We start from the raw sequence: 27984 nt of genomic DNA, 5'->3' as shown, positions 1-27984 counted from the left end.
TGCAGGCATTATGAAAGACAGCCCAGACTCCGGAAGAGCAACTGGTGCGAGTTTAATGGACGAGGAGAGACATTTGTTTAGGTTTAGTCCAGTCTCCATAAACTACACAATTCTTTTTCGTCACAAGGTTTAATCCTCCTTTTAGTCGCTAGAATGCCTTTGTTTTCCCAAAACCCGTTTGACCAGGATGTTGGTAAGTGAAGTGATGTTTTTCTTCAACTTTCCGGGGCAGTTGTCGACAGGCCAGCGGCCGCGGAGCTAGCGTAGCGGAGCTCCGGCTCGGAGCGGCTGCACCGCGGCTCCCTGGGCTCTCTGCCCGGGCTGATGTCGCTCAGCCCCGGGACTCCAGCCCGGTGTGGGGGGACGGGGTTACGGGTTGACAACACATATATGCTGTACTCGAGTTGTAAAAAAAAAAAATATCAGGGGGGGATGGTGGATTTTATCATATGGGGACAGATAATTTGTGCTGATTACAAATAATATAATATATTACAAATAATAGCAGTGACCAAAACACCTGCAGAAATACTGCAGGAATGACATAGCAGCAGTTAAATGCAGCCTTCTGTAAGATTTAAATATCCACTGGGCTTATATCAAATACATCAAAACACAACAATAAAAAACAGTTTTCTGAACTCATCAATATGACTCTGTCCTTCACAGGATAAGTAAAATGGATCACTGCAAAAACTCAAAATCTTAACAAGAATATTTGTCTTATTTCTAGTTAAAATGTCTCATTTTAGTTAAAAAAATCTCATTACACTTAAAACAAGACTCATCACTGGAAAAAAAAACAACAATTTACACCTGTTTCAAGTAGATTTTCACTTGAAATAAGTAGAAAAATCTGCCAGTGGAACAAGATTTTTTTGCTTGTAATAAGAAGATAAATCTTGTCCCACTGGCAGATTTTCCTACTTATTTCAAGAGAAAATTGACTTGAAACGGGTGAAAATGGTCAACTAAGTTATTATTCTGGTGTTATTTTTCTGGTGATGACTCTAAATGTTGAAATAGCAGTAAAACCACATTCATTGATGAAATGACATAAGGGATGGAAAGGAGGGATGGCAGTTTTACAGGGGGGATGATTTTGACCGTTTTTATTTCAGGGGGGGATGCCATCCCCCTCATCCCCCCTCAACTCCAGTACTGCATATATGTACTTTTTCGTTATAGTCCATGGGCCAGAGCCCAAAATTTCACTTGTCAGTACCACTCAAGGTGACAAAACAAAACATGGTTATAATTTTTTGAAAATATCCATGTCTGTAGATGATATTCTGGTATGATAACCTTCCTGAGTGGCAGCTGTATCATAGTTATCAGCTCATGAAGTTACCCAGCCCCTTAAGAAAATTACATTTTAGATGCTGGTGCATATCCTGGTTTAGACTCATGTACAGGAAATCTGTCAATGTTTCACTATATTGTCTTTGGTATCATTTTAAAGGGGACCTTTTTAAGCATTCATTCAAGCTAAGATGTGATACATTTCCTGAATCCTTATGGTCCTGAGAGTATATCATTTAGGCAAAAATTGTGCAAAAATGTGTGTTGTTTATACTTTAAAGAGCTGCAGTGACCTCTATGCTGGTCAGAAAGATTAACATCTTAGCTTGAATCAATGCTTAAAATGATACCAAAGACAATATTGTGAAACATTGACAGATATCCTGTACATGAGTCTAAACCAGGATATGCACCAGCATCTAAAATGTAATTTTCTGAACTTCATGAGCTGATAACTATGATCCAGCTGCCACTCAGGAAGGTTATCATACCAAAATATAATCTACAGATATGGATATTTTCAAAAATTATAAGCAGGTTTTGTCACCTTGAATGGTGCTGCTGATATCTGGTCTGGCCCGTGGACTATTATGGGGTTCAAGTTAGCCCTCCAACTTCTACTTTGACTCATAAACAGACTGCTACAATAGTGAATAGTGTGCATTATGCCACTCAGGGGATTTTGGACAGAGAGAAACGGCGTTAGTTCACATTATCTCTTCAGTTCAGTTCAGTTTCAGTTTATTTTCGGTCATGACATCACAAAAAAAAAAAAAAAAGACAAAAACATCAAAATAGCTTTTACAAAATTTAAAATAAAAAATGACAACAAGGAAACAAATACACTGTTCAAAGAAAACATTACAAAAAAAAAGTTTCCAATATACAAATAACATCCAGACCGAAAAAGGTGTAGGCTAAAGCAAAGCTTGTTCATTGCCTACCCTCAAAAGGATTATTTAAGTAATGAAATAAAAGCAAGAAGTAAGAGATAAGTATGACTGCAAGCTGTAAAACAAATTGCCTCCATAGGGATAACAAAGATTCCTCGAACCTCGAGAAATAAGAAAAAAAAGGTGCAGTCTACATGTTTCCTTCATCCTTGAATAATCAAATCAAATCATCAAATAAATGAATACCCAAATCAACATGGCAAGCATCACCGCTCATTACTTTGATATAGAGAAGTCATCCTTCTTTTAAATGTTTATTTAAATAAGGTTAAGGTTCTACTTGATTTCAAATCCCTCTCCAACTTATTCCAAACATCCACCGCTGCCACTGTAGCATCTCAGTTTGGTGTTGGTTCTGATTTTTGATTTCCTGAATCTGCTCTCCCCTCTGAGGTTGGAATGGCTTTGTTTTAAATGAAACATGTTTTGGATACAGTCTGGGAGCATGTTATTGTTGATTTTGAACATAAGCTGTGCAGTTTTGAAGTCCACCAGTTCATTGAATTTGAGCTCATTTGTATCTATAAATAATTGGTTGGTTGGGTGCTCTTCGCCCTGAATGTACACTTTGTTCACTTTGGCTCAGACAGTAAAACCGTTACCGTGTCTGGGACAAATGCACAGCAGCATTTTTATTTGGAATCAACAAGAGCTCATCTCTAATCCCATATGCAAATAATGGTGGCTATGTTTAAATAGAGAACAGTGGACTACTGTCTGTCTTCTTCCTTATACTACATCCTAACTGATTCAGGGAAGGGTTATATAAAACTGTACCAATGTTTTTTGCCAGTTAAAGTATAAATAATAAACACAAGTATATCTTAAAACTGGGCAATACAGCCTCTGATAAACAAAATCATACAATATTGGTCTTTATTAGTCAAAAACAAAGCCTTGTTGATGTTGACATGAGGTAGCATTTTTCTGACCTGTATAATTGAAATTGAATTAAACGTTATTGATCCTGAAAGTGAAATAATATTTTGTAGTGTAAAACACTTAGGAAAATATAAGAATGTAAAAAAGGAAATTAATTTCAGCTAAAATAGAAATGAGGTCAGAAACTGTCGAATAGTTGCCAACCTGTTCTTTTGAAAGTTGGACATTTTAGTCGGCTGCTTCCACGTGTTAACAACTTTCTTTTCTCATGAATACTCATCATAGCAAGTGCCAGAATTACCAGTGGAAATTCTCAGGGCAGAGTAGCATCCAAGCATGGAAAATGTTTCAAAAACCATAATTGAAAGACAAAGACTGTTTAAAAAGAGGAAAAATATGGTACAAAGACACAATTTTAAAGAGCAAATGTAAAAGGATGTTGGGATGCACTTTATGTTCCTCATGACTTTATGATTAAGATGTATTAAACAAAACTTCACTTCCATTGTGCCATAACGGCTTAGGGGGGAAATGCGGCAACTTCTTTTATGGAGAAATTGTTACTGCAAGGTTACATTGTTGCTTTAAGATATTTCAGTTAAGGCTAACAGGCTGTGGGGCAAACTTTACATGTATATATGATTGCAACACATTCCTGCCGGAGTGGTATAGACAACACATAGCCATGATAGCAGTGGATATGTTTTCTCCATTGACTGTATGTATTCATTTTCATCCATTCATATTCATATATTTGCAGAGAAGGCAACCAATGAAAACAACACAACAGATGATTGGGGGCTCATTATGGACATCTGTGATAAGATTGGAACTACACCCAATGGGTAAGCTGGACGTCAGGAGCTGTGCCTCTGGCATCCAGATGCAATGTTTTGTTTAATAAATATTGTACTGGGAATTCATTATGATTTTCTCTTTTGGTACAGACCAAAGGACAGCTTGAAATCCATGATGAAGAGAGTCAACCACAAAGTGCCTCATGTTGCCATGCAGGCTCTCAATGTGAGTTTGTTACTGCTTTTCATCAATAAAAAAGTATGAAAATTAAATTTTAAACAGCTTTAAAAATGCAGGGAACTATACATAATCCCCAACGTTGTACCCCCCAAATCTAGTAAAGGTAATTATTTAGTTCATGCAGAATTGTCTGCTTTGTCCCTATAAGGATAATAACGTTATTAATTCAAGACAACATAACTGTATTATAAACTTTTTTTTTCACAGAGCAAGAGTCAATAAATGTTACTCTGTAAGGAACATATTTCTTATTTTTATGTGTGTATGTAATATGCTCAAAATGCAAAAACTGAGATAGTGGGTGATATCTTGGATATACATTTTGTGTATTTTATATCACGTTTGCCACCGTTACTCAAATAATCATATAAAAGTTCAAGCATACAATGAAATCATCAGAAAAATAACAACACTGTTCAAGGCAATAAAATAAGTATGCGCTGATGTCCTATTTACTCACAAGAAGTCCAAATAGCAGCATTTTAAAACTCAATATTGCTATTTTTAGAACTCATTAAAGAGAAGGTTTCATACTTTCAAGATTAAACAATTTTTTAGTTGTTCCGTTCGAACCACAGTGAGCAAATACTGTAACATGACCTGCTCTATTCTTAGACGTCTGTGTTCATTCATTCTGACAAATAAACCCCCAAAGTCATCAAAATGATTCATAATCATAAAAACGTCACCTCTTATTAAAATCTGCTTTAAATTATTCAGTTGGCTAAGAAATTCTCCTCTTAGGTTGAAATACTCAGACATATACATTTATTTTTTCGTGTTAAAAATGTCCCCATTTTCTCTTGCAGTTGCTGGGTGCTTGTGTATCAAACTGTGGCAAAATATTTCATTTGGAAATCTGTTCAAGAGATTTTGCCAGTGAAGTACGAAGTGTGTTGAATAGGGTTTGTAGACTTGTTTTCTTCTCCTCACTATTTTCCTCTCTGCATTCTTTACTAATATAGTTGTATGTTTTGTTCACACCGAGGAACTTTAACCGAAATGCTGTAGATAAAGTCATTATTTTCTTAATTAAGGCAATCAACACCTTTTTTTTTAAAAATGTCACAGCTGTGAAATTGGGACAAAATTTTGTTTGCCTCTTGGAGGAATCAACTTATTTGTGTTTCCTATATTTTTTGCAGGCCCACCCTAAAGTGTGTGAGAAACTAAAGGCATTAATGGCGGAGTGGGCAGAGGAATTCCAGAAGGATCCACAGCTCAGCCTGATCAGCGCCACCATCAAGAGTCTGAAAGAAGAAGGGATCAGCTTCCCCTCCGCATCCTCAGGGGTGAGTTACACCCTGAAACCAGCTGACAATCATAACTGGCTTTGTGAAGTTGCTGTTGAGTTTTTATTCCCACTTTATTATTTTTAATCTGTTGTTTATCTGAGAACCTATTAGCAAAGGCCCTGACTCATTTCAAAGTAAAGTTTGAGTTTATTCCAGGCGTTGCAAATTCACCATCATCGGACCCTCACAACCTCGAGTTCTGCTGTTTGAAATCCAAGATATCTGTCCACTATACAACAGATTGGACCTTAAAATCAGCCTCCAATTGCTGTTTACTGAAACCGTTCACTATTCAGTCATCTTTTAGTACAGAAAAATTCCTGTTTACAACAAATTCAGATTTGATGTTAAAATAGGAATTACATCAAAATGGCTTTCAAGCTGCAGTTCACCCAGTTGCATCCTAAATCTCAAAGTGCTTCAAACTACAGATTTAGACTTGTGTATTGTCATCCATTGTTGTTTTTTAACTTTGAATCCATTTAGTCTGTGGATTACAGTAATAAAAAATATTAACGGATGGATACATTTTGTCCATTTCATTCTGTGGTGTAGCCAGGTTTGGTGGATGTAACTTGATTGTCAGAAATTATATGGTGCTCACACTGGAATTTACTTTTTTAACACTCTAACAACACCTTAAAAAAGTTTTCTTTAAGTAGACAGAGATATGGAAGAGATGGTTCCTCTTCCACTGCTAGATACGTGTATATTTTATGTAAATGTATACGTATAACAAGTTACATAACTATAACAAGGTGGACTTTACTCTGAAGCCGCATTAAAATAACTGACCGACAACTCTGTTATAAATATTGTTTGTAAAGGGAGGGTTTATTCCATCGCTGCATCAATAAATGCATCAAGTGGTCACTTGATATGTATTGATGATCTTAACAAGTTTCTACAGTACTAGGCATAGATGCACATTATGGCTTTATTAGGAATAATTAGAAAAAGAGCTGCAACCACGCGTCGACGTAATCTATTTTGTCAATTACGTAAATACGCCGGCTTGTGTTGAGTGCGTTGATGTGTCGCATGCCGCATATACACAACACCCTCACAATAACCACTACAAGTAGCATACATTCATCAAATTAAACTTCTACCTCTTAAAACTGGATTTGAGCATTAGGTTTGGGACTTTTCTTAAGGAGAAACCCGACAAAATGATGCTCAGTAAAATCAAAATATCGTATCACAGCAGCACGACCGCCGTGAGTCAGCATCTCCAAAGAAAACATCCTGGTTCTCAAAGCTTAAAGTGACGATACTACAACAATATAAGCATTTACCTGATTAAGTGACCGTAAACGTGTTGGCCGCATTAAATGTAATTTGTTATTTTATAGTTTTCATGTGTAAGTCGTGGCTTGTTTGGGTCTTTGTTTGAGCACTTAAAACTTAACAATATTGATTTCTATTAATGTCATGTTTGTGCTGTCTGTCAATATAACAGTTGGCAAATATACATCCCTGTTTGTGCTACCACCTGGTAAAAGATAATTTAAGATTTAAAAAATAACGTATTCAACCTGAATTGTGCAGTGATTAACGCTTGTGAAGGAAAACCATTCAGACTCACAACTTTGGGCAGAAGTGTTTGCACTTTTTGGGCTTTGAAGTTATTTAAGATTTACACCGTGTCCACACTGCATGCGACGCGAGCGAGCGTCAGCGTCAAGAACAGTTCCATTGCTTTATTTTTTATTTGCACTGTCTACACTGGTTGCGAGCGACGCAGCGCGATGCGGCGCGCCGTTTTGAGCTGGACTTTTGTCGCACGCCCTGCTCCTATTTTCTTCCCGTCGGTCGCGTTGAAAGCCGGTTGAAAGTTGGAAAAAAAAGTTGAAAGCGCTGTAGGAAACAGTCATTTCAATACAAGAACCTCAATAAAGTGGCAGCTGCTGGAGGGAGATCGCCAAGGAGCTGGAAGGTTCTGATAAGATAATAAGATATAATAAGAATCTTATCTTAATCTTATTAGGGCTTAATTTGTGCCCGATCCAACAAGATCTGGTACCTATTTGATCATTTCTCGTGTCCTCTGCTTTTTCCCACATCCCAGTAATGATCTGACATGCTCACATTTGCTGCTTTAACACCACGAACACGCCGGTCACTCCAGCTGTTCGCTGTTTGATTGCGTCAACACACGCCGTTATTTTGTTCGTTTTTTTCCCCACTTTGGTCGGACGTTAGACCTGCTTCTATTTTCTTCCTGCCGCCTGCGTTGAAAGTCGGTTGTAACCGCTGTAGGAAACAGTCATGATGAGGAACGGCTGATCCAGTTAGTTGAAATGAGAAGTTATCTCTATGATTCCTCCTCATTTCACTACAAAAACCTCAATAAAGTGGCAGCTGCTGGAAGGAGAGGGACAGGGAGCTGCAAAGGGAGCGCACGGGCGGTTGGTGGGGCGAACAAAAGGCGAGTCTCGGGCGGGTGAATAAAGGGAGATTTATGGTTCCGCGTAAAATCGACGGCGTAGGGTACGCTGTGACGCGCACCGTTCGGTGAGTGCGCCGCGTACCCTACGCCATAAGGTCTGTGTTGGTGTAACGCGGAACCATAAATCAGCCTTTTAAAAGGCGAGTCTCCGCTGTCAATCAAAAGAACGTGGTAGAACGTGGGGGCCGATAACGCATTCAGTGTGGACAGAGCGCGTCCGATTCCACGCAGTGCGACGCGACAGTCGGACGCTCGCATGCAGTTAGGACAAGCTGTTATGGAGATTGTTCTGAATAAACCAAATGATTTCCTTCAAAAGTTAAAAATTGTGAGAATGGTAAAATGTATTTGTTGGCATTTAACAGAAATATGTATCCAAAAGTGGAAAAAAAATCATAAGATTAATGTGCAGAAAAAAAAAATCGTTAGATTAATGGACAACAAAGAAATGGTTAGTGACAGTCCTAATGATTGTTTAGATTGTTGCTTTGTCACTACCGGTTGTGGCAGTAACGGATGAGAAACGTGCCTCACTGGAGAGCAGGTGACATATGAGACAGCAGGTATGACATTTCATCTGTATCAGCTTATGACCAAATATCAGCAGGCTGTTGAGCTCCAGCTGTGGCAGTATTTACCTTTCTGAACATAAATGTCATTTTTTTTTATGACTGCTTGTAGGAAATCTTTTCTCTCGGATTCAGTCTTCCCATTATGTAGCGATTTAAAACTTGACTTAAGTCCCTGCTGTTAACCTCTCTTTTGTTACATCTTTCTGTTCTGGTTGAGATGATTTTCAGTGGATGTGAAACGGCACCTATTAAATCCTTTTGTTGAGGTTATATTTATAGTAACAGTTGTAAAACCCCCTGCTACATTTAAGGGACTGAACAACATGTGGTACCCAACTTGAACTGCAGGTGGCAGGAAACATGTTTTTCACCTTGTAGTCTTTGTGCTGCCTTTTTCCCTCCTATCTCACTGCCTTTTTTATATTTATTATATTTATGCACTTTCACAAACACAGATGTGACCTTCTCTTTCTATTTTCACCACAGGGGTCCAGTACAAAAGCTAGCTCACCTGCTGCAAGCAAACCATCAGATGATGATGACCTGGCCAAAGGTAAATGCCATAATGTTTTCTATGTGTTAAATTAGTTTTCCTTGATGACTTGTCATGATTTTGTCTTTTGGCTCAAAAGTTTTTTTTTGTTTTTTAATATTTTTAAAGGGGACCTATTACGAAAAACAGGTTTTCTCTTGCTTTAACATATATAAAGTGGTCTCCCCTCAGCCTGCCAACTCAGAGAAGGAGGAAAGCAACCAAATACTGCAGTGTCTGTACAGCCGCCCGGATGAGCCGTCCAGTGTGATGTGGATCTACGAGCCATTCAGATTCTGCTCCCTTTTGTTACGTAACCAAAATGCAAACCACGCCCACAACTATAAAACCGTGTAACTGCATGCGAGCGTCCGACTATCGCGTCGCACTGCGTGACATCGGACGCTCTCTGTCCATCTCCCTCCAGCAGCTGCCACTTTATTGAGGTTTTTGTAGTGAAATGAGGAGGAATCATAGAGATAACTTCTCATTTCAACTAACTGGATCAGCCGTTCCTCATCATGACCGTTTCCTATGCTTTCAACCGGCTTTCAACGCTCGCGGCAGGAAACGGCCAGCTCAAACGGCGTCGCTGCGGCCAGTTAGGACAGTCCAATAGAAAATAAAGCAATGGAATTGATTTTGTCGCCGACGCTCGCTCGCATGCAGTTATGACACGGTGTTAGGACACTTCCACCATTTTTTCGTAGCGGTGTATCGCGTTTTCAACTAACTGGATCAGCCGTTCCATGACTGTTTCCTACAGCGCTTTCAACTGGCTTTCAACGCGAGCGACAGGAAGAAAATAGAAGCAGGGCGTCCGACAAATGTTCAGCTCAAAACGGCACGTCGCGCTGCGGCCAGTTAGGACAGTCCAATAGAAAATAAAGCAATGGAATTGATTTTGTCGCTGCCGCTCGCTCGCATCGCATGCAGTTATGACACGGTGTAACTCTGGAGCTTGCGCCATTTTTTCGTAGCGGTGTATCGCGTCATTCAGGCAGCCAATCAGCGCAGAGCCTCATTATCATAGCCCCGCCCACTCAGAATCCTGCATAGATAATGAGGTTAGAGAATGGGAAGATAAAGACATGGCCCAGAGACTGAATTTCTAATTTATTTAGCAAAAACAATCAAAAGCTTGTTTTTAAGACATTCAAGGCCTCTTTAAAATATGGATTAGATGCCATAATAGGTCCCCTTTAAATCAGCTCATGTTTGTTTGTTTGTTAGTTTGAAGTTGACAAAGCTCTTCTCTTGTCTTTTCGTCGGCAGCAATTGAGCTGTCCTTACAGGAGCAGAAGCAGCCGGCGGAGGTACGACCCCTGACCCAAACCTCCGACCCACCCAGCTACACAAACGGTGGTGGTGGAGGGCAGGAGGTCCGGAAGGTGCGCGCACTTTACGACTTCGAAGCAGCTGAAGACAACGAGTTGACCTTCAAAGCCGGAGAACTTATTTTGGTTTTGGATGACAGGTAATTAATGTTTCATACCTGTTCCGTTCATAACTTGGCTTCTGTTGTGTCTTTGACTGAATTCAAAGGGATGCCATCAGTAAGATGTGCAAGCAGGTGGAGGTATAAGACAAACAATAGTGACCAAAAAACTGTTTTAATTCAGAAGAGTGCATGTTCCTAATGTTTTGTGGAAAAGGCCGGTCAATGTTTTCTTGTTGGCTCAGACTGTAATTATCTAACGGTCTTCTCACAGTCATGATTCTAACGGAATGAAACACCAGTCTTCAGACAGGTCACCAGTCCTTCACAGGGCCATATATGCTCATCGGCCACTTAGTGAGGTACAGCTGATATAGCGAATAACTACACACAGTGATGCTGCATACAGTAATAAATAAATCAACAGACAAATCAATATAAAAATCAACATCAACAATATCAACCATCACCATCAACAATAAAAGCAGTCACTATCAGTAACAAAAAACAATCTATTATCACAATCAATGCAACTATCAATAGAGGATTTCTTAAATCCAAGAAATACTTCACAATAAGGAACCACTACAGTGGTAGTTTAATGAATAACGTTACCCCCATTTCATCTATTGCACTTGCAAGCTGTGGACTTGCCAAAAGATATGGGTGAAATGGTTAATGTTGCTGTCTACAGAGTTTGTTCTTGCTACATTAAACAATGATAGCTTTGGCTTTTTTGAGTCTTTGCAACATGCTGGGAGTCCATCCGTTTGCCCTCAGAGGTTTATACATGAATGTTTATCCCATTTTGTGTTTTTGTGTGCAGTGATCCAAACTGGTGGAAAGGAGAGAACCACAGAGGAGTTGGGCTTTTCCCCTCTAACTTTGTCACGACCAGCCTAAACGCCGACCCAGAGCCAGGTTGGTCCGTCTATTCACCCTGAAAGTTGTCACTAGCTTATTCAGCTTTATACACACTACTCTCTGGCTGGTATATAGTGTTTTTTTTTTTTTTACACTAGTAACAAATTTGTTTTCAAGGCTGCTAATTAAATACGGTAAACCCTTCTCTTCCGCAGTGGCTTATGTTGAGAAGACGGCCACCCCTGAAGAGACGAGCCTTGAAGCCAGAGTGGAGCCGGAGCCCGTCTACATTGACGAGGTACAAAAGTTCCTCTAGTTCAGATTAATTTTCCAACTCAAATCGCCTTTCAATAAAATTACAGATCCAAATTTGCTGTCTTCTCTCTGCAGGCAAAGATGGACAGAACACTGGCACTTCTTCAAAATGCAGATCCTGCAGATCCAACTCCTGATTCCTTTGAGCTAATCCAGCTTGAGGGTATAGATTTTAATGCTGGTGTAAATCTAGTTGCATTATGAATGACAGCTGCAGTCTGTCTGAGTCGTGCTTTTATGTTCTAACTGTGATCCTGTTTTCCTCCCCATCCATCAATATCTGATTGAACAGCTGCATGTGAACAGATGAACCCCCTGATTGATGAGAAGCTACAAGGGATTGACAGGTATTATGTTAAAGATGTGACTTATGAATGAAAATTTGAGCCATAATAAACAGCACACAGTCAGTAAATGTCTCCCCTCCATTTTTCAGGAGTCATTCAGAATTGTCGGAACTGAATGTGAAAGTGTTAGAGGCCCTGGAGCTTTACAACACCCTGATGAATGAAGCGCCTTTCTACTCTGCCTACTCCAAGATGCAGTCACAATATGCACCAGCTGGCTCGTCCGTGTCCATGCAGGTCAGAACAATACACCACAGATGAGCTGCCAAAACGTTGTTTCTGAACTGTCTTGAAAGAATCTGAGGTTACTAGGAATGGGCGATATTTTACCGTTCACATTATATCGTCCAAAAAATTCCCCACGGTAAGAATTTGTCATCTCACGGTAAAAATGATAAAAAGAAAGAAAGAAAGAAAGATATGAGCCTGAAATAAATAAATAAATAAATAAATAAATAAATAAATAAATAAATGAGCAAGAAAGAAAGAAAGAAAGAAAGAAAGAAAGAAAGAAAGAAAGAAAGAAAGAAAGAAAGAAAGAAAGAAAGAAAGAAAGAAAGAAAGAAAGAAAGAAAGAAAGAAAGAAAGAAAGAAAGAAAGAAAGAAAGAAAGAAAGAAAGAAAAAAGGATAAATTCCTGTTGATGAGGTTTTTGTTTAACAAACATGGCGGATCTGACAGCGAGGAGTCATTCCAGTTTTGCAGTACATGTGTAACTCATTTATTTGGTTTTTATTAATTCAATTTAAAGGACCATGAGGCCGGATTGTGGCAAGATTTATGAAAAAAATCCGTATACATTTTAAGTTTTCTAGTAATGTCAGATGAAGCGTTCCAAACCCAAAAGAATGAGCCCTCTAGTGCAGGGGTTCTTAACCTTTCTGACCTTGGGGCCCAATTTTTTCAGTACAGAGTGGCCCGGGGCCCATTAAATATAAACACTGTATAGCAGGGGTATTCAACTAAAACTTTAAGAGGTCCATTTAGAGAAAATTTACTCAAGCGAAGGTCCAGAACATCATAATATATATATACACATATATATATATATATGTGTGTGTGTGTATATTCAAGTAGCCTCATAGTTGTATCAACATCTGCATCTGACTGTTATATTAAAAAAAGTACATATTTGCCAATTAACATGTGTAACTTGAATTAAACATATTTTTTTCTCTTAAAAATAAAGTAGATTTTATTTTATTTTTCCAATGCTATTTTATTTCTCTACCAGCAGTTTGAATGTCCCCTTTTCTTTGTTAATTGTCTCAACACATTTTTATACTAAATTAATATAAACACATCTTAACAATTTAACAGTTTTGCAGTTTTTCTTTCTTCCCCTCTTATAATCTTATGCCCCCACTTTCTGTTGTTCAGTGAGAGAACTGAGCTCTAATTTCTCCTGTCAGAACTTTAAATCTGGGCTGGATGGTGTCAGGTTCTCATATGCATGTGGAGGTGCTCATTGATGAGCCTGAAACGATATTTAGTTTTAATTATGTTCACTGTGGAGAAAGCTGCTTCACAGCTGTATGTGGACCCAAACATGTTTTAAGATGGTCAGTTTATTTTTCTGTGACTGCAGTTCAGTTCAGTTTCACTTTCGCACTTTGAACGCCACGGTCTCTGAACGTATGAGACACTGGTTTTGTCCCAGTGGGAAGACTGAACAGGATGAATTTGTCCATTCCGGGTTGCATATTTAAGAATACAGCGAGGACAAAACTTAGTTTGATTTTACTTTAAGTTATTTACATTAATAAGTTGTCAGGACTCAGTGTGTCGGGTTCATCCGAGCCTGATCAGCTGCGGCGGGCACAGCCCGCACCGCAGCTCTCTGGTCGCGCTGCAGCAGTTACTTTCCGATGCTTTTTCGAAAGCCCGAACAGTCCAGTCCAGCAGACACGACAGCCCACGCATCTACATCTACCATCCTTCAGCAGTAACGACGGAGCCCACCGCCCGAGCGGCAGCCTCAGCCGACCTCTCCGGCCGCGGGGAGGAGCCGGGATAAATGATCACGCCGCGCTCGCTCGCTCTGGGCGCAGACCCAATTAATCGATCCCTAATCCTGGCGAATCTAAACCTACTCTGTGCAAAATGAAGGATTTTCTCTGTAAAGACACACCATTTCTCTTACTATTACACGTACAGCTAGCTGAGTGTCTTCTTCTCCTCATTTGGTTGGGAGTTGCTATGCAGTCCCGCGGCCCCCGCGGCCCACACTTACAAAACTGAATTTTTTTTGGCGGCCCACTAGATGGCGCTCGCGGCCCAAGTGTGGGCCGCGGCCCTATGGTTAAGAATCACTGCTCTAGTGTATCTCTCCTTTGCCTTGAACAGGCTGTGTGCTGCAAAATGTGCTGCAATTCGGTCCCGAATTTCCCGCGCTGGGCTGCGGATGTGACGTCACATGACGCTGCATGTGCGTTCTCCCCGTTCTCCAGTGCCGGCTTCACTGTTGGCTGCAGTACCCCCAACGGCCGTCGTGGTGAAGGGTGGCGCTAGAGAGTCTCATTTCTTAAAAGGAGCCTCAAGCTCCTTTTAATTGGTGTAGATTAGTAGCATTTAGGATTCTTTTAGAGCAGTGTTTTGGGGACTCCAAAGACTGAATGTGGTGATAGATTTATAGTTACAAAGGTGGAGTTGAATTGGTATTTTTTTTTTAGCGTTATCGGGATAAATGCCAGAAATTATCGTGATACATTTTTTTAGTCCATACCGCCCATCCCTAGAAGTTACTGAATTTTCGTTCTTAATTTACATTTCAATCACAAACAGTTTTGCACATAAGAATAAGTATAGAAAAAATATGCAGTAGCCAACTGAAAAGGACGCACAACAAAACACAATTATAGGTGTAACTGAACCCCCGCGAATCAGAAATGAACTTCACCGTTGTGGACCGGGCTATATTTACTGTGTTCAGACCCCAGGCAGCTTGTTTGTCTGATTGTTTATTTCCAAAAAGCACTTAGCAGCAAATCTAGGGACTTTTTTCAGGTATTATTGAAGACTTTAGGAGACTCAAATGTGAAAACATAAATCATTCTTCCCAACGTGCAGCAGCGGGTCCTGCTGTGCCCCCCCCCATCCCAAAGCACTCTCAAGCAGCAGCCCCATTTTAACCATCTATACTGCAAATGTAACACACAATCGCAAAGCTGCTGGTTGTTCCTGCACGGGCCCAGCACCACTGAATAATAATAATAATAATAATACTGAATGATTAATTTTATAATTATAAAATTGATTACATGGTGCTGTGTATTGCTATATTGGCCTTCAGTCAGGAGAAATGGAAATCATTTTTCCTAAGATAAATAAGTTGGCATTTATAAAAAAAAAAGGTTTGTATTAGTTTATTTTAGTGTCTTATTTATTTATTTCGTTGGCTATTTACTAATTTCAGTATTTATTTATTTAGTTTTGAATGAAACTGTGTTCCATATAAAAGATTTCACCAATTTTGGATAGGAAAACACTGACTATAAGTCGAGAGCTGTTTTTGGGTGGCCCACCCCGGTATTCATTTTGAATGTTTTTCTTTTTGGCACACAGTAGGGGCGCAAAGATTATTCAACATTGTCGCCACAAATCAATAATAAACATAGTTTCCAATTAATTTAATTGTCGACTATTGGCACCACATGTGTTTTTCAACAGAGTGAGGCTTCTTCCTCCCTTCCATCTCTGTAGAGTTGCACATACAATAGATTACAGCGCCAGGTAAACAATATGAATCAAGTTTCATTGCATTCTGCGACTGACTGATTGACTAGCTTTTGCAGCCGTCTTCTATCTCCATTGACTCCCATGTTAAAATGTCCGACTTTAGAGCCGAAATAAACATATTTACAGCCAAATTCTAACAATAATTTTGGTCTCAATGGCTTGATTTCACACCCATGGCCACTTTGAGGAGTGCATTTTTTTTTGGTACCACGCCAGGAGAGTTTATATAAAGCACTGGCTGTTATCACTTTTCACCCGTGATCGTCATGCTAGCACGCTTAGTGAAGCAACCACCCATTTGTGTGAATCCATCCATCCATCCATCCATCCATCCATCCATCCATCCATCACTGCTTATCTGGAACCGGGGCAGCAGCCTCAACAGGGATGCCCAGACTTCCTTCACCCCGGACACTTCCTCCATCTCTTCTGAGGGGAGTCCGAGACGTTCCCAGGCCAGCCGAGAGACATAGGGCCAATCCCAATGTTCCCCCTACTCACTACCACTAGCCCTCACTCACTACCACTTCACCCTAAAAATGAAGCCACAGCGGTAGGGCTTTGTAATCTTCCCTAGGGATTGGGACACCACTTGCTACGTCACTGCATGGTTTACGTTTGGGTACGTAAACGGCCGAGAGCTAAAAGCAAGTTTTAATTTCCGCTGTAGCGCTAATCTGCCACTTTATTAAGTTTTAATATTTTTTCAGGCGTAAAAGTAACCGTTGATCCCCAACCTGGGCTCAGTTTATCCAAATAACGCCTGTTAAGAAATTTGATCTGATGTTTTCGGGGATGAGAAGAGCCGCCGGCGATTTATGGTTCCGCGTTGGTGTAACGCGGAACCATAAATCAGCCTTTATTCTGGCGAGATCTGAAGATACAACGAAACAACGAGCAAGCGAGTGATTATGTACATTCAGTGAATGAATATATTATGAAAGTAAAATATATATTTCTCACTAAAAATGTAATCAAAACGCATTTTTATTCAGAAACTAACTCAAAATATTGATTTTATTCACTAAAAATTAGAAATGTCCGCCATGTTTTTTTGTTTGATTCAGTCTGCAAATGATGACTTAAAGCATTCTGGGAAATTTCTCTAGCCCTCGTTCGGTGAGTCAGCAATCTCGCTCTGAAGGGCTAGATTCATACTCCCTAGCCCTCGTTATGTCCACTACCCCTACATGCAAAGAGAGTTGGGACACCACTACCCTCACAGGAACGCACAAAATGTAGGGGTAGGGATGAAAAGTAGGACTAGGGGGGGATTGGGACTGGCCCATAGTCTCTCCAGCGTGTCCTGGGTCTTCCCCGGGGTCTCCTCCCGGTGGGACATGCCTGGAACACCTCCCTAGGGAGGCGTCCAGGAGGATCCGATACAGATGTCCAAGTCACCTCAGCTGACTCCTCTCAATGTGACTCCAGCGTTGAGTCAACATGTTAAACGGTATGGAAACATCTGATGGCACATCTCCAAATATTTCTACGGGGCTCGGCTGAAGGAACTGGGAGCAGAGCTAACTGTGAATGACATGTTGTGGGCGTGTTCCCATCGACTTGCTGAGCAACATGACGAAAAACCTATGTAGAAAAACGGGCCTCAAAACCAGTCTTCACAAACAATGGGTCACATGACCGACCGAATGCTTTCATCCATTGTTATATAATCTATATATTCACCAAGGTGACTGGCAGCAAAGTTCATTAAAAGATGTGTTTTGAATGAGGTGTTGTCTTTCATTTTTAACCAGGACATCATTAAAACAACCTCGTGCAAAATGTTAAAACTGAGAGCTAAATAAGAGCCATTTAAAAATTATGAGATTCACAATCCGATTAGTGGACTAATCATTTCAGTAGTCGATGACTAATGGACCATCAGGTTAGTGGTCAGTTGCAGCTCTAGTGCACAGCAGACATTTTTTCTGTCCTGTATCATGGGTTATATCAGAGCTTCTGGCAGAGGTCAAGAAATGGAAGACTTTCTGTTTTTCTGTTTTTAAAGAAGGATTTTATTTTGACAGAACGTGCTTCAACTGTGGCACCAGTAGAGGGTTAGTGGTGGGGGAGATTCAAAGGTTTGGGAGTGATAGAGGTATTCAAGTCAATTAGATTTTAATTATACAGTGTGTATTACAATACTTTGTCTCCAGGTGCTTTTCAGAGACTTTGAGCATGACCCAAAGCAAAATATAGGGAGAAAAAATGCGGAGGACGAGAGGAGTAAAAGTGTAGGAAAAAGGTGAATGTTAGGGAGGGAGATGTTTAAAATGTGGGTGGTGAGTTGTGGAGATGACAGTGGGAGGAGGAGAAGCAGACAGAGAAAGGGATGAGGGTTCCCACAATATGTTTACATGCACAGATTTGTCAAGCTATGACTTTAAATTGACATGGCCTTTTGTAATTGGACTCCTTTCTTTATGAAAAAAAATCCAAAATGCCAACATGTTAAGGGAATATATTTACCAACCAAAGTAATACGGTTTCTGTCTTTGTTGCCATAAAATTTAACAACTTCAAAAAGTTATTGCACACCAATACATGTTTTCTTTCTCACTTTGAAGAGGTAAAATTCTGTGTTGTCTAGAAAAAGATAATTATTTGTTATTATTTGCAACACAGAAGATTTGGAACCAAAGAGTCATGTTCATACTGTAGTTATCTGAGAAAGTAGATGACTTGATCAAGTAGATAAGTTAATGAGAGTGGGGTCAAGATCACAGCTGAAGGTAACCTCTAAAGGGATAAACTGTTGATTTAACCGTGTCCTTTATGAACGTGATGAGCTCCACTCACAAAGGAATGAATGACCTTCACAGTTAAAACGATAAATCTATGGACGTTATTGATATATTCATACACTTAAAATTAAAAGGTGCGGTTGACACCTTTTTCAAAGACATGAGGCGAAACATTAAGCACCTTTCTCAAGAAAAAAATATTTTTTGTTAATTGCTTCATTAATACCCTAATTGCTCCCCGGGCGAAATGGTGTTTGTTTATAGTTTTATTTGGATCCCCATTAGCTACAGCAAAACTGCAGCTATTCTTCCTGGGATCCGACACATAATACACAATACATTTCAGCAAAACATTAAAAGCAAACCTAAAGAGGTAGCATATAAAAAAAAGAAAGGAAAAAACAGAAAATAAAGAAAAATAAAAAGTTATTCCATTTAACATTTAGATATAAATAAAAACAATACGTATTCATAAATGTTACATCATCAACAAATTCAAAGAGTGTGTGTGTGTGTGTGTGTGTGTGTGTGTGTGTGTGTGTGTGTGTGTGTGTGTGTGTGTGTGTGTGTGTGTGTGTGTGTGTGTGTGTGTGTGTGTGTGTGTGTGTGTGTGTGTGTGTGTGTGTGTGTGTGTGTGTGTGTGTGTGTGTGTGTGTGTGTGTGTGTGTGTGTGAGAGATTAAGACGCAAATGACCAATCCCGTAAAAAGTAAAAACTCCCTTGCTCAATTCTGTTGGATGTAATGGAGGCAAATAATTGCAAGTAAATAATGTGAATATTTACTTCATTACAATTATTCTTCACTCACATCTGGTAAGCATTTTATATTCTTTCTTAGATTTGTCCTAATAGCTTGACATTCATGCCTGCGTGTTCTCAGCAGTGACCGTTTTCATAGCAGTGATTGATGTCACTGTCTTTCCCCCCAGATGTAGAAATCTGCCCACCTCACTGGCCACGTCTCTCACTCCAGTTCCCCTCCATAAATCACTTTCTATATTTTTGCTGCATACTGTAAAAGTCACAATCTAATTATTTTTGGACACTTAAGTATGTTGAGAAACTGCAACAGTAAAATCATGGAAACATTTTTTGTAAAAAGTGTAGCAACCAATGTGCCTTATCTCATTCATGTAAATACAAATATAGCAGAGATGCCTAATTTCAGGAGCAGTTAAACTGTTTTATATTTCTAGTGATATAATTGATTCTCAGTGATCTGGCTTTTCTTTTCTCCTTCCTTCCTGTCCTTAAATGAGGAACTCCTTTTTAATAATTCTTGTCTAGGACCAGCCTGGACCACAAAATACATTTCAAAGCTATACAAGAAACATGTATATGACAAGGTAGAATAACGAATTCACCTGTTATGTTCATGAATACATAAACTCTTTGAATTTCAAATAGTATCTGCTATTTCATCCAATTTAGAGATGAATTTGAAGGAATATTTTGAAATGTTACCGGAAAAATGTGTGTCAGACTTGTTTCCATTACTTGGTTTGTGTAGGTAGTGAAGTGTTGCCAGCAGGTGGCAGTTTAGAACGCAATGTTTGGGTTTTCAGTAAAAAGTAGTCATTAATAACCATTAAAAAAAACTTCATTGCTTTATCCTAGGAGGGGAAAGCAATTACACGTTTCTCACTCAAGGCTTCAGTTTCCAGACTGAAACCAGAAAAATGATGGACAAACCTGTAGTTATTTGTTCTAGATAATCTTCCTGTTGGTATTTGAAAATGTTGGATTTCACTGTGTAATTGAACATCTGGAGCCGTTGTACAGTGTCAGAAATGCAACTCTGACTTCTCTTTATGTAATAAATATCAACCTATTTTAATGCACATCAAAAACTTGACATGGCTAATGAGCTGCTTTTCAGCTTTTGTCTCTTTATCAGTTGAGTTGAGAAATCAGTAAACTGGTGCCACCTTTAACCATCCTTTATAACAAAGAAAAATGAAATCCTTAACCGTAACTCTCACTTGCTAAAATCATTTCTTTTCCTGTTCCTGTTAGGGTTATCTTGGACCAGCCGGTGCCCCGTATATGCCGGCGGGGATGTCCCACCCTCCTGCAGCGCAGCCCTACCCTGTTCACGGGGACCAGCCTGGACCGCTGCACTCCCTGCCATCCAGTGTGTCGGCTCCACCCAGCAGCCAGGCGGCTCAGCCTCCTTACATGAGGTACGACCACAGCTGCACACGATGCGCACACACCACTGAGCATCAAGTCTCCCGTTTTGGCCGGGAAACTACTGTTTTTTACCTCTCTTTCCCACCGTCCTCCCGTATTAGTATTTTCCCGTAAATTTCCTTTTTTAATATAATAATTTTTAAACTGAATTGTCACTAGCCTCGCGACAACTGTAACCTGTAACTGTATTGCAGTTTTCACAATACAGTAATCCCTCGCTATAACGCGTTTCACCTTTCACGTCTCGCTGCTTCACAGATTTGCATTGTGCATCTTGTTCTGCATTCTGATTGGCTAAATAGTCTCCTCGCTTCCTCAATTCCTGTGTCAATAACGTTAGTCGTCGCTTAGCAACAATGATGAGAACGGTCAATGAGCTTCTGCAGCAGCTCAAGAACGGGACCCTATGAGGAATCGTTCATTACAGTTCTCAGATATAGAGGGAATGTGCATGACGTCACAGATGCGACTTCACAGTGGGTTACTCCCACTGAGTGTCAGAAAGACTGAGTGTCAGAAAGACTGAGGCCCCGTTTACACGGAGCAAAAACGGAGGCGTTTTCATGCGTTTTGGCCGTTCCTTTACTCAAAAACTCAGTTTTCATGTTTGCGTCTAAACAGAGGAAAACGGAGGAAAACGGAGGTTTAGGCTCAGAACGTCACAGAAACGTCACCAGCATCATTTGTGCGACCTGTGTTTACTGTAAACACAGGTTTTTACATATTGTAAACTTTACAATTTGTTTGGCCACCGTCAATATTTTCTTGTATTTTATATTCTAAAGTCACACTTAAAAAGTAAGACCCCGTCCACACGTAGCCGGGTATTTTTAAAACCAAATATTTCCCCCCCTCCGTTTATAAAATAATTTGTATCCACATTACATCGTTTTAAAAAAAAAAAAAAAAACCCTTCCACACATAACTGAAGATCTGCTTTTACGACCACATTCATAAGCATTCTAACCTGTAGATCATCTGCGCCTCTGCTGCAGCTTCCCCGGGAGGCGCGTCTCCTTTTCTGTAAGCCGCAGTTAACGAGCCCAAGTCCCCCCGTGTCCCGGCCACGGAGCTGCCGCGTTAATATCTTAATATCTTCGGTTTAGCAGATACCCGGCTACGTGTGGACGGGGTCTAACTCCACTTCTCTGTCACTCCAAACGAAAGACTCTCGTTCAGTCTTGGAAGTAACTGGCAGTCAAAGCTGATTTATGGTTCCGCGTTACACCAACGCAGAGCCTACGGCGTAGGGTACGCGGCGACGCGCTCCGTACTGCCCCCTGCAGGTTTGGCTGCTCATAGCACCTTAACAGCGTTTTCATGCCGCTTCGTGTAAACGAGGATTTTTTTGAAAACGTAGAGGGGGAAATATCCGTTTTTGTAAATACCCGGCTACGTGTAAACGTGGCCTGAGTGTCAGAAAGACTGAGTGTCAGAAAGACTGAGTGTCAGAAAGACTGAGTGTCAGAAAGACTGAGTGTCAGAAAGACTGAGTGTCAGAAAGACTGAGTGTCAGAAAGACTGAGTGTCAGAAAGACTGAGTGTCAGAAAGACTGAGTGTCAGAAAGACTGAGTGTCAGAAAGACTGAGTGTCAGAAAGACTGAGTGTCAGAAAGACTGAGTGTCAGAAAGACTGAGTGTCAGAAAGACTGAGTGTCAGAAAGACTGAGTGTCAGAAAGACTGAGTGTCAGAAAGACTGAGTGTCAGAAAGACTGAGTGTCAGAAAGACTGAGTGTCAGAAAGACTGAGTGTCAGAAAGACTGAGTGTCAGAAAGACTGAGTGTCAGAAAGACTGAGTGGCAGAAAGACTGAGTGGCAGAAAGACTGAGTGGCAGAAAGACTGAGTGGCAGAAAGACTGAGTGGCAGAAAGACTGAGTGGCAGAAAGACTGAGTGGCAGAAAGACTGAGTGGCAGAAAGACTGAGTGGCAGAAAGACTGAGTGGCAGAAAGACTGAGTGGCAGAAAGACTGAGTGGCAGAAAGACTGAGTGGCAGAAAGACTGAGTGGCAGAAAGACTGAGTGGCAGAAAGACTGAGTGGCAGAAAGACTGAGTGGCAGAAAGACTGAGTGGCAGAAAGACTGAGTGGCAGAAAGACTGAGTGAAACAGCGTAAACTTTCAAGTTTGAGCAACTCAAAAACATCTAAAATGGGAAAGAGCTTTTGTGCGATCGACCGTACTCATAGATTTAGCAAGAAATCGGAGTTATCGTTTTACAGATAATGTTGGATTTTTGGGTAGCTAACGTTAAACGGTCAAATCATAAAGTTTGGTGTCCTCATCACTTTAATTTCTACAACAAATCCTGCCTTGAAGTCGGACCAAGCGTCAAGACTTTTGTAAGCCTTCAAGCTTTGCTTCGTGTATTTCCCCGGTGTACAAATTAAGTACAAATGTTAATGTCCATGGACCACTGGTTCTTGGTAACTGTACCAAATATTAATGTCCATGGACCACTGGTTCTTGGTAACTGTACCAAATATTAATGTCCATGGACCACTGGTTCTTGGTAACTGTACCAAATATTAATGTCCATGGACCACTGGTTCTTGGGGTAACTGTACCAAATATTAATGTCCATGGACCACTGGTTCTTGGTAACTGTACCAAATTTTAATGTCCATGGACCACTGGTTCTTGGTAACTGTACCAAATTTTAATGTCCATGGACCACTGGTTCTTGGGGTAACTGTACGGGTCACTGTCAAGTCAAACTGCCTTTTAATTTAAGCTGATAATCGGCTGTTATCCCGTCTTCTCCACTAGTTTCAACTGTTTTTGCTGATGTTTTGCCACTCGGTGTGAGTAAGGAGGCTGGTCCAGTGGGAAAGTGACGTCAATGCAGACCCTCTATAATCGATGGTGGCATATCGGTTTATAAGAATCTTTTTGCCCAGAAGAAAAAGGAGCGATAACTACTACCCATAACTATGTTCTTCTCTGGAAAAAACACACCTGCACCACAGCTTTAGAAGAAAAAGACGCTACAGAGCGAGTCAGCATGCAGCAGCATCAGAGAGCAGGGAAATACGCGCCAGTCACAATCTGTCCTACTGTACTTATTGTATTTTTTTTCATAATAATTTTTCCTTTTCTCCCACCCAAATCCAATTACTTGGGTGGGTGGGGGGACTCATCTCCGCAATTTGAAGCCTTGTATAATAATTGTAAAAAAACAGATTTCACGTATCACGGGTTCTTTTTGGAACGTAACCCACGCGAAAAACCAGGGATTACTGTACAACGGGAGCAAACTCTTAACAAATCCGAGAGATGGATGGATGTAATGAGAGGAGACATTTCGGCCCAAAAAGCGAAGACTTCTTGTAAATATCTCTAAAAATGGGAAACTGAAGTTACTGTCCTAAAGAGGAGCAGGATGGGGCTCAGTTACGCTTTCTGAAAGACTTGTAACTGCGTTTTTAGTCTCTCACGCCGGAGGAACGATGTCCGTCAGCAGCACCAGCGTAGCACCAGAGAGCCACATGAAAGTAAATGACAAATAAAAAGAAAAAGGAAATGTTTCACTTGAAAACAATCAATGTGTATATAAACTGAAAATATTTAGAATAAATAAGTGGGCTTTAATTCCCCCTTTGTATTCATTGAGGCTCTTATATAGGAATTACATACACAGGAATGTCCTCAGCATTTCAGTATCAACAAAGGTCTGATTATCAGATTCTGAGCTTAATTGTAGTTGTAAATGTTTGACAGGTAGTTATTTTGGATTTTTCGTAAATCTGTCGGTTGGGCTGGTGGGACAGGGGAGGAAAATTTCCTGTATTTTTAAATCCAAAACTTGACAGGTATGCTACTGAGAGAAGTTATGCCATTGTTGTGTGACCGGTAGGGCTCCAACTAACGACTATTTTAATAGTGGACTAGTCACCGACTATTGAAACGATTAGTCGACTAATTGGATAATTAGTCTTTTTTTTTTTTTATTTAGTATGAGGTTGCTTTAATCATGTGGCAAATGATAACAAACACAAGAAAGATGGCACTAGAGCCCCGCTATAGTGGGACTGTTTTCTTCATCCTGCTCCCGCCCACATCCGCAAAACTCTGAGAATTCATGCTGCACAATAATAGAGATGCATTGATTTAGTGTCTTCCCCCGTCCTGCAAGAGAAAAGTCCAGACAAATCTATCTGATTTAATGTTAACATGATCATTGTGGAGCTTGATGGATAATTGACAGTTAATAGGCACCTGACTGAAAGTTAGATGAAAATCCATTGTCATCATCACACAAGCTTTTTCGCCTTTCGCGCCGATTCAATTATGTGATTGAGGTTATAGCAACGAGAGTAGGCTGTGAGTGGCTCAAATAATACTAATAAATAACATGAAATAAACAAAGTTAACAAATTAATTTAACAAATGAAAATAGGCTTAATATCTTACCAAGGCGAGTCCGTTTCGTTCAACACTCCGACGTGCTTTCTGTTCAAATGCATTACCGACGTGCTCCCGTGAAAAACAAGGTCGGCTTTGCAAACCTTGCAAGTCATCTTTTTATTTGCCGTATCGAGGCTAAAATGCTCCCAAACTTTTGAAGGTTTATTACCCGCAGCTGCGCTGAGACGCTATCGCGCATGTGCGACTCTCGGCAGAGATCGTATTGAAATGAGATGCCTCACTCCATTGGAAAAACACGCCTTGCGACAATTGTCGACAATGGAATTCATTGTCGACAATTTTGATTATGGATTTTTGTCGACAACGTCAACGAATCGTTGCAGCCCTAGTGACCGGTAATGTTCACTTGATACCTTTTTGCAGCAACTGGCTAGAAATTCCTAAATTGTATTTAGCTCTTTCATATTCCATATGTAACATTGCCACTATATTTGTCCCCTGTTCTCTTCACAGCAGTGGTATGAACTCTCAGTACATGAACCCGGCTGCCGGAGCTCCGTATGCCCCTCAGGTGGGAGCTGCCATGGATATGTCAGCCTATCAAAACTCTACCATGCCACCTGTGTCCTTTCCTGTGGCTGCTCCCCCCCACCAGGCTCCCCAGCAGCAGCAGCAGGCGGCGTATTACCAGCAACCTCTGCTGTAAACCTCTGACTCACAGCAGTTCCCATAAGACATACTTCAGGTATATCATCTGCCAGCTGTTTGTTCATTTGAGAGTGTGTGTATGACTGTGTCAGTTTGCTTTAGGTTATTTCTTTCGCTAAGTAATTTCCAATAGTGTAGATTGATCCCACAGCAGGACAGTTGAAATAACTAAAGTGTGTATGTAACATGGATGCTCTGTGCATCAGTTAGGAGTCAGCTATTAAATATGAGGCTAAACATGGTTCCAGGGGGTTTCTCCTGATTTCGAACTGAACACACCCTGTTTTTAAAGGTCAATGCAAAAGTAAATTTGGGTTTGCCCACAAGTGTGGGATTAGGTAGTGAGAAATCTTTTCACTGATTAATGGTCATTTGCATTTTACAATCGTAGTTCAACAGAATGCTACTCCACACGAGCAAAAGAGTTCCCACAACATGCCATTTCTGGATGTGTTGGATGATGGTTAGATGACATTACTGTAAATAATTAGATTTTATTTTATTTTTTTGAATCTGCCTTCTCTTCACACATGTTTGCAATGGTCATCCAGAGAAAAGCACTGCAAGAGCTCATATTATGTGTGTTCAGCCCCAGTACTAAACACAGCAAACAATCAATCAAACCACATCACACCAATTAATACACTAATGCGCTCCCCTATAAGAAAAGCACAAGCAGTTGTAGGTCTTAATGTTGCTTTGGCGATAACATCTGGATTTTCCTTTTCATAGATGTCTTTATCTTTTTTTTTTTCATTGCCCTATCTGGCTTTAATCAAATGTTTAAGTACCAGTCTGAATTGATCTTAAGAAAGGTTTGGTTTATTCTGTGCTGTTTGCTCCACACAACTGAAATCCCTTGAACTGGTGAGGGAACGTATCTTTCCCCGAAGCCAGTTCTTCATCTCACCAGCATCGATCATAATAGCACCTCGCTGTCTTGAACAGAGCTTTTGAAGGGTGAATTCAATTTTTCAAATGTCATAAATGAATGTTAGCAGTTGCATTAGTGTAAATGGTTTAGAGTGTAATTTACCATAAACACACTGCCTTGCATTTCGTGGTTGCATTTGAGATGTATAAATAGAATGGGTGTATGTAATTTGGTTTTGTTTTGTTTTTTTGTTTAGTTTTTTCTTGGGGGGGGTCTGTGTGTGTGTGTGTTTAAGGACTTATCCGGACATTCTGCATCACTGTAAGTTGACATAATATTTCAAATGATCACCATGTTTTAGGGTGAACTACCTGGCTCCCTCTGCGAGTGTGTGTGTTAATCTGATGAAATGCTGCATCTAGTAATGGTTATTACGTCTGTACCGCTCTGCCTCTCTTCGTGAGCGGAGTCTTCTCCAGTTACTGGAACCTGTCAAGATTCCATGTTTATGCAAAGAGATGTTAAATTTCTAAAGTTTGTTCAAAATTGACCTTGCCTGTACTTTGATTTCTATATATATTGAGATATACATGTGTAATTTTCAAGGCAAAGAAATTTGTAATTATTGTTCTTCTCTGCTTTTGTTTTTACTTCACCTGGGAAAAATGTAAATGGAACAAAGTTTTCAAAATGTTTAGAAGTATCTCGAGGAATGAGAAACATTTTTTAAACCTACTGTTGTTTTTTTCTTGTTAATTAATGTAGCTTTTGGAGAATCTACAGTGATATTGGAGTAATTCTGTTCTAATTTTAGTTATAATTGTCTGTATTTCCATTCAACAGCCTGATGTTAAAGGTGATGCATATTAGATGTAAAATACCTGGATTTGTCATTTGCACCTTAGCTTTGTAAACATTTATTTACCACTAAATGCCTTGTTTTTGAAGAAATTGAAGAGGGACGTAGACACAACTTTGACATCTTGGAATCTTGTGTTTCTGAATTCTCTGGATATGTATAATTCCATATATTTAAAATATTCCAGGTAAGATTCCTTTATCCGGGATTTTAAAACTGCTTTTGTAACAGCAAACTTATAAATATTCTTTGCAATAAAAAAAATATATGTACATATATATATATATCAATACAGTATATACCGACATGCAGTCTACTTTGGTTCGGTTTAATTCCAGTTCTATGTTTAATTACAGTTCTATAATTAAAAGAAAAATGATTAAAATAGTAACTGTCCATCAAGAGTAATTACCCTGCTCTATTCCCTGCACACATCACCAGCTGCTTGAGATTTACAAGCCTGTAATGAGATCTACCAAGAAGAAATGACTTATTCATTAAATTTGGTCT

At 39.9% G+C, this 27984-nt stretch overlaps 1 protein-coding gene across 1 annotated transcript; it reads left to right on the top strand.

The window, feature by feature from the left end:
* Window positions 1-29: 29 nt before the first annotated feature.
* stam2 (signal transducing adaptor molecule (SH3 domain and ITAM motif) 2) lies at window positions 30-27861 on the top strand. Its single transcript, XM_061723149.1, has 14 exons — window positions 30-193; window positions 3898-3982; window positions 4085-4160; window positions 4985-5080; window positions 5321-5467; window positions 8981-9047; window positions 10302-10503; window positions 11291-11385; window positions 11544-11626; window positions 11719-11806; window positions 11936-11990; window positions 12080-12227; window positions 20491-20657; window positions 25547-27861. The coding sequence occupies exons 1-14, from the start codon at window positions 154-156 to the stop codon at window positions 25737-25739; spliced, it is 1542 nt and encodes a 513-aa protein (XP_061579133.1). The 5' UTR covers window positions 30-153; the 3' UTR covers window positions 25740-27861.
* Window positions 27862-27984: the final 123 nt, after the last annotated feature.

The sequence above is a fragment of the Cololabis saira genome, chromosome 6 (genome assembly GCF_033807715.1).
Source record: "Cololabis saira isolate AMF1-May2022 chromosome 6, fColSai1.1, whole genome shotgun sequence".
Lineage (NCBI taxonomy): Eukaryota > Metazoa > Chordata > Actinopteri > Beloniformes > Belonidae > Cololabis > Cololabis saira.
This window is presented reverse-complemented; position numbering and strand designations above follow the sequence as displayed.

What these genes read in the sequence shown, in the direction of transcription:
- stam2 (XM_061723149.1), top strand. Translation starts at nt 154, where the DNA reads ATGCCTTTGTTTTCCCAAAACCCGTTTGACCAGGATGTTG. An exon ending in AAGCTACAAGGGATTGACAG is followed by an intron (nt 11,991 to 12,079) that starts GTATTATGTTAA and finishes TCCATTTTTCAG; the next exon opens with GAGTCATTCAGAATTGTCGG. An exon ending in GCTCGTCCGTGTCCATGCAG is followed by an intron (nt 12,228 to 20,490) that starts GTCAGAACAATA and finishes TGTTCCTGTTAG; the next exon opens with GGTTATCTTGGACCAGCCGG.